The following is a 7,469-nucleotide window of genomic DNA, read 5'->3' as shown; positions in this document are numbered from 1 at the left end:
AAGTTGACAAAAGACAACAATAGCTATAATATAGTGATCTTTCTTTCCACCAAGCATTCTACACATGTTATCTCATTTGAGGTACCTTCAAAACAACTCTAGGAGTTATTTCCAGGAGAGGGGTCGTTTAGAGGACACTGTCGATTGGCCAGCCCAGCCTCTTGTTTTTCCTTCCCAAACAAATCCCCACTGGGTCCATAGGTCTGGTTCCATCCTTCACCACTGGGTCCAGGAGCAGGGGTAGAGGTGACACAAACTGGTTGAATTCCAGATATATTTTGAAGACTTGAAGACATGACCAAAAGGATGTGTGAAGGACTGGCTGTTGCTGTGAGAGAAAGAGAGGCATTACGAATGAGATTGGGCATGGAGACGTGTTTGGGTAGACAGAAGGCTTCATGCAAATACAAGATCATACTTTTTATTATTAAGGAATGTTAACTTCCTCTTTTAGCATGGCCCCTCTGCCATCACATATGAAGACTATCCTTTGCTGGGGAGAATCTCTCCCTCTTTGCCAGGATCCTTTTTTTGCAATTTCTTCTAGTTATTAGTTTATGCAAACTCAGGGGTTCAAAATGATTTCAAGGGAAGCATGTTGCCAAAATAACCATGATGTTCCTTCCCAAGCTACAAATAAGTCACTGGTATGCCTTACCTCAATAAACAAGGGCCAGTTGTATTCTGCCCTGGATCCTGTATAATGAACTTCTTCTTCTCCATAGCTCACAGGAGGCAGCAAAGGCTGAGGATCTTCATGCTTCTTCCCTGGCTCCCCTAGAATGGATGTGTGTGGCTGGAAAGAAATGGAGGTTGCGCTGGTCAATTTTGATAACTCAGATGAAATCCAAGAAGAGCCAGGCTATGCCACAGACTTCGACTCAACCAGCCCAAAAGGCCAGCCTGGGGGAAGCTCCTTCTCCAACTGGAAGATCCTCATCAGCGACAGCACCAACCATGAGACGGCCTTCTCCAAGCTTCCAGGAGACTATGCTGACCCCCCAGGGCCTGAGCCAGTGGTCCTGAATGAAGGAAACCAGAGGGTGATCATTAACATTGCTGGGCTGAGATTTGAGACCCAGCTCAGAACCCTCAGTCAATTCCCAGAGACTCTCCTGGGAGACCGGGAGAAAAGGATGCAGTTCTTTGACTCCATGAGAAATGAGTATTTCTTTGATCGGAACCGGCCCAGTTTTGATGGAATCCTCTATTATTACCAATCTGGTGGGAAAATTCGGCGCCCAGCCAATGTTCCTATTGATATCTTTGCTGATGAAATCTCCTTCTATGAGCTGGGTAGTGAGGCCATGGACCAGTTCCGGGAGGATGAAGGCTTCATCAAAGACCCTGAAACACTGCTACCCACCAATGACATCCACCGTCAGTTCTGGCTCCTCTTTGAATACCCTGAGAGTTCCAGTGCTGCCCGTAGTGTGGCTGTGGTCTCAGTGTTGGTTGTAGTCATCTCCATCACCATCTTCTGCCTGGAGACACTGCCAGAGTTCCGGGAGGATAGGGAGCTGAAGGTGGTCAGAGACCCCAGTCTCAACATGAACAAGACAGTCCTCTCCCAGACCATGTTCACTGACCCTTTCTTCATGGTGGAGTCTACCTGCATCATGTGGTTCACCTTTGAGCTGGTGCTCCGGTTTGTGGTCTGCCCCAGCAAGACTGACTTCTTCAGGAACATCATGAACATCATTGACATCATCTCCATTATCCCCTACTTTGCAACTCTCATCACAGAGCTTGCCCAGGAGACAGAGCCGAGTGCCCAACAGAACATGTCCCTGGCCATCCTGAGGATCATCCGCCTGGTGAGGGTCTTCCGCATCTTCAAGCTCTCCCGCCACTCCAAGGGGCTGCAGATCCTTGGGCAAACACTGAAGGCGTCCATGCGGGAGTTGGGGTTGCTCATATTCTTCCTCTTCATTGGAGTCATCCTCTTCTCCAGCGCGGTCTACTTTGCTGAGGTAGATGAGCCAGAGTCCCATTTCTCTAGCATTCCTGATGGCTTCTGGTGGGCAGTGGTCACCATGACAACTGTAGGCTATGGGGACATGTGCCCGACCACCCCAGGGGGGAAGATTGTGGGCACTCTGTGTGCCATTGCAGGGGTCCTCACCATTGCCCTCCCTGTGCCTGTCATTGTCTCCAACTTCAATTACTTCTACCATCGGGAGACTGAGAATGAGGAAAAGCAGAACATCCCAGGTGAAATTGAAAGAATCCTCAACGGTGTAGGCTCAAGAATGGGCAGCACAAACTCTCTTAGTAAGACCAATGGTGGCTGTTCCACAGAGAAGTCCAGGAAGTGATCAGTCCAGGGCTTCTTGGGTCCATCCTATCTCTCTTCTCTCTTCTCTCTTCTCCCTCTCTCTCTTACTTTTTCCCCTCTTCTCTCTCTTCCTTCTGCCTTCCCTTCCTCCCTTCATTCCTTCCTCTTTCCCACTTCCTTCTCTCACTTCATCTTTTCAAAGACCCAAATGTATCTTTTGTGATCAATAAGTATCTCTGACTACAAGCAATTTTAATAAGCCCATATGTCTACTGTATTTTCTAAATTGTTTCTTTTCAATACATTATAGAAAGATTTGGGTCTCTTTTCCTATGAAGAGATAGTTCAGGTCCCCAGACCAGAAATATTGGTATCACCTGGGAGCATGAAAATGCAGAATCTAGGCCTACTCTGACTTACTGAATCCGAATCTGCAGTTTAACAAGATCCCAAGTGATTCATTTGCACATTAAAGATTAAAAAGCACTGGTTTTGGTCTTCCTGCAAGGAAGCATATGAAAAGACCAAGGGTTGCTGTAAGCAGAGAGGAAGAGCTCAGACTTATTTAATTGCAATAATAATAATACCTTGTACTTGTGTAGCACTGCATAAATTTTCCAAAACACTTTCACCCACATTATCTCACTGCATCTTAGAATAATCAGTAAAGCAGATTTGATTATTATCCGATTTGATTATTATTCCCACGTTACAGGTGAACACACCAGGGGAGAGCAACTTACCTAAGGTCACCCAGAAACAGTGACATAGTCCACCAAACTCTCAGAACAAGGGAGTAGAATTGGGATTCCCCAAAGGACAGGGAAAGAAACCTCCACTCTGTCTCTCCCCGATCTACCCAGTCAAATAAGAAGGCCTTGTGCTGTCCTCAGTCCCAGCACCCAACACGTGGCCACTCAAAGACATTTCAACACCAGAACAATGCCCCTGGGTCACAGACCACTGCACAGCTCCACTCCACAAAACTCCCAACACACAGTCCTGGCTGTGTCTGTCAGGGTTCTCCAGAGAAATGGAACCAATAGGGTGTGTGTGTGTGTGTGGTGTGTGTGTGTATTTATATGTGTACATATATACATAGAGACAGAGATTTCTTGTAGGGAACTGGCTCTCGCAATTATGAAGGCTGAAAAGTCCCATGTCCGCAGGGTGAGTCAGCAAGCTGGAGATTCAGGAGCACCATGGTAGGGTTCTGGTAGGAAGGTCAGCAGGCTCAAGCCCCAGGAAGAGCCGATGTTTCATTTCAAGTCAGAAGGCAAGAAGAAAACAATGTCCCAGCTCAAAGGTAGTCAGTAAGAAGGAATGGCCCCGTGCTTAGGGTAAGGAATCAGCCTTTTTATTCTGTGCAGGCCTTCAACTGATTGGATAGGGCCCACACACGTTAGGGAGGGCTGTCTGCTTTACTTAGTCTACTGATTTAAAGGTTAATCTCATTCAGAAACACCCCCACAAACACACCCAGGATAATGTTTGACAAATATCTGGGCACCCTGTGGCCCAGTCAAGTTGACACATAAAATTAGTCATCACACAGACAGCCACCCAGCTCCACACAATCCTGCAAGACACAGTGCTGCAACCACAGATGCCTCCACACAACTTCCACTTCATAGTAAGCTGGCTGATGTGGGAGAAAGCCGCTTCTCTTTTCTTTTGTCTTTATCTCCTAAAAAGCTGAATTTAGTAATCTTTAAATCTCCTTTCCACCCTAATAATCTCAAATACCTTCTTGCACTTTAACCCCAAGCTTTGATTAAGCACCAGTCATGCAAAGATCCAGCCTGGGCTTCACACAAGCCATTATTGCCCTGAGACCTAGGTAAACAGGCTCCTGTCCCAGCCCATGAGCCTGAGGATTCCAGACTTCAGAGGGTCTTCCCCACAATTTTCTAAGTTCCCTTCCCATTTCTCCCCTTCAGTGTCCTTTCAGGGCACTCTCCAGTTCCCTACCCACCCCTCTCGCCCAAGTGAGTAGGGCTGACCAGATGCCCCATGGAGCTCCAGGCCTCACACCTATGGAGTCCTCTGAGGCCTTATGCCAGGCTCTGGTTCCAGGTTGGTGGCCTGGTGAGCAGATTGTCTTCACTGGTCGGTTTACAGAGTCACACAAACTTGGGTGCCAGAATGATAATAACATTTTGATTTAAGGTGATGCAAATGTTTATCTGTACAATGCCCTTACAAAACCTACTTGTCCAAGACCTGAAGGACCTGAGGGGGCACCTTAACACAGGAGCCCACATGCCCACATTCAAGCCTCTGGCAGGCATGCCATCACAATCCTTTACACCAAAACCTCTCCCCTATGAGGGCTATGTGGGGACACTACGCCCCTCACATCAGCCCTCTGAGGTAAATATTAGCACCCCCACTTTGCCACGTGAGGAACTGGTTTAGAGAGATCCGAGGGCACACATCCAGGAAGCAACAGAGAAGGGATTCGAATCTAGATCTCTTTGATGCCAAAATGTGCCTCTTCATGCTTCCTAACCAGAGCGGTCTCCACTGGGGCAAGCAAGCTGCGGCTGTGGTCATGCAGACAGGCTTGGTGCACTCCTGGGATCAGGTAGGCTGCTTCTCCAGAGGCCTCTGCCTTCTCCCTCCCACTGACTCTGTGTTCAGCAGCAGGGCCACATGCTGGCCCTACACCATTGCATGTTGCAATCACAGTGGAATAATCAGACCCCAGGATAGGCTGGGCCAGTGACCCCAGAGGCCAAATGGAGTCCCAGGGCCTGCAGCCCTAGCCTTTCTCTTCCTGAGGCCCTGCCAGAAAGAGTATAGGCAGAGCAGGGCAGAGAGGAGCCACTTTTTCTTTGGCTAATCTAGTTACCCTTACAGCCTTAGAAGGCCCGATCATAAGAGTCTGATACCCAGGAAGCAGGCCCTGCCTTCAGGCTGGTGCCAGTGACTGCAGCTGCAGAGGCAAGCCCTCCATTCCCAGTGAGGCAGGTGCCACAGTCTCTGTGCACCGACACTGGATCATCGGATTCTTTCTTAACCACCCAGTGCAGGAGAAGAGCTATGGGAGCCCCTCCCACCACACATCTGCCCAGCCTGCTGTCTGCAGTGAGATCTGTTGTCTGTAGAGGAGCACCCAGATGACTCACTGACAAACAAAAAGGAGAGAGGTGGGGAAGGCAGAGCTGGGCTGCGAGGGGCAGTGTGGAGCACAAAGAGGAAGATGTTCCCACGACCCATGCGGAGAAAGGACTTGTCAGCGGCCAGGCTGGAACAACCCTGCCTTTAGAAGGAGCAGAGCAAGGCCTGAGGCCTTCATTCAGTGAATTAAGATGTACTGAGCTCCTACTGTGTGGTAGGCACTTTATAGCCCCCGAATAAAGATGCTGGATAGAACAAAACAGTCCTTTTAATTTTTACAGTAAAAATAAGCAAGTAACGTGAGAGAAACAAGATATTTTCAAGGGGTTATACAATTAGCAAAAGGTTTTCAAAACTTGTGTTTTCTTTTCCATCATAGTATACCAGCTGTCTTTGCAAAGAACGTGCCATTTACAACTAATGGTTGTGCTCTGCTCATCATTCTCTTTTTTTTTTTTTTTTTTTTTTTTTTTTTTTGAGACGAAGTCTCACTCTGTCGCCCAGGCTGGAGTGCAGTGGCGCAATTTCGGCTCACTGCAAGCTCCGCCTCCTGGGTTTACGCCATTCTCCTGCCTCAGCCTCCTGAGTAGCTGGGACTACAGGCGCCCGCCACCATGCCCAGCTAATTTTTTTTTATTTTTAGTAGAGACGGGGTTTCACCATGTTAGCCAGAATAGTCTCCATCTCCTGACCTCGTGATCCGCCTGCCTCGGCCTCCCAAGGTGTTGAGATAACAGGCTTGAGCCACCGCACCCAGCCACATTATTCTCTTTTCAAAAGTTGTATAAACCATAAAACATTTTGAAACTTAATTCTAAACTTGGAGTCGAAGTACCTGGCTAAGTTGGTATTAATTGTATGACTTGGACATCAATGAGCTTCAGTTTCCTTAAGTAGAAAATGGAGATTTAAAAATACCTAACTAGCAGCAAACATGGTAACATTCTCCCCACCCACTCCACCCCAGCAAGGAGCAGGCCCTGAGTCCCCACTGTTGTCCTCCCTCACCCAGCCTGGCTAATAGGGATCATAGGCCCTCCACAGCCCACCAGAGTGGCTGCTCAGGGCCCACCCTCTGCTGGACTTCCTGTTTCTCTGATTCTCATACTTGTGTTCAACCTCCTTAAGCTTACTTCCAAATCTGGAAACATGGACAAAATTACTTCTACCTCGCAGGCTGAGGACTCAGTGATGGAGTTTTACTAAAAGTAATTTATGGCTGTAAAGCACTCCAAAAATGAAAGGAACTATGAGTCTTTAAAAGCTTTCCTGTGGACCAATTAACACTACCCAAACAAGTATAGAGCTTACCTTTGCAATCTGAGTCAAGGAATGACCTTAAGCAGAAGGCAGCTGATTTCAAAGACAGCATAAATATGGAATTAATAAACATAGGTGAGCCGGGCACAGTGGCTCATGCCTGTAATCCCAGCACTTCCAGAGGCCAAGGCAGGCAGATTGCTTGAGCTCAGAAGTTTAAGACCAACCTGGGCAACATGGTGAAAACCTGTCTCTACAAAAAATACAAAAATTAGCCGGGTATGGTGGCGGACACCTTTAGTTCCAGCTCCTCGGGAAGGTGAGGTGGGAGGATTGCTTGAGCGGAAGTCGCCATGAACCAAGATTGCACCACTGCACTCCAGCCTAGACAACAGAGTGAAACCCCTTCTCAAAAAAAAAAAAAAAAAAAAAAAAGAATTAGTAATGTGGGCCATAGACAGAAGTAGTGATGAGGATAACATCATATTTAATAAACAGTTACAACATTATAAATGCTTTACACATTTTTCATTTCATCTTAACAACCACTATAAAGTATTATTTCCATTGGCAGACAAAACCGAAGCTTCAAAAAGTTAGGTAACATTTCTTTGTGGCATATTGTGAGTGTATTAATCTGTTCTCACACTGCTAATACAAGAGACTGGGTAATTTATAAAGGAAAAAGGTTTAATGAACTCACAGTTCCACATGACTGGGGAGGACTCACATTCATGGTGGAAGGCAAATAAGGAGCAAAGTCACGTCTTAGGTGGCAGCAGGCAAGAGAGTGTGTGCAGGAGAACTC

General features: G+C 47.2%; 1 protein-coding gene across 1 annotated transcript; it reads left to right on the top strand.

Annotated features, from left to right (window-relative positions):
• Positions 1–412: 412 nt before the first annotated feature.
• On the top strand, positions 413–2,347 carry KCNA10 (potassium voltage-gated channel subfamily A member 10). Its single transcript, XM_017869589.1, has one exon. It carries the CDS (start codon positions 783–785, stop codon positions 2,316–2,318), a length of 1,536 nt encoding a protein of 511 aa, XP_017725078.1. The 5' UTR covers positions 413–782; the 3' UTR covers positions 2,319–2,347.
• The last annotated feature ends 5,122 nt before the right edge of the window (positions 2,348–7,469 follow it).

The sequence above is a fragment of the Rhinopithecus bieti genome, unplaced genomic scaffold (assembly GCF_001698545.2).
Source record: "Rhinopithecus bieti isolate Rb0 unplaced genomic scaffold, ASM169854v2 scaffold_3040, whole genome shotgun sequence".
Lineage (NCBI taxonomy): Eukaryota > Metazoa > Chordata > Mammalia > Primates > Cercopithecidae > Rhinopithecus > Rhinopithecus bieti.
Note: the sequence above shows the minus strand (reverse complement) of the source record. Positions and strands in the feature narration are given on the sequence as shown.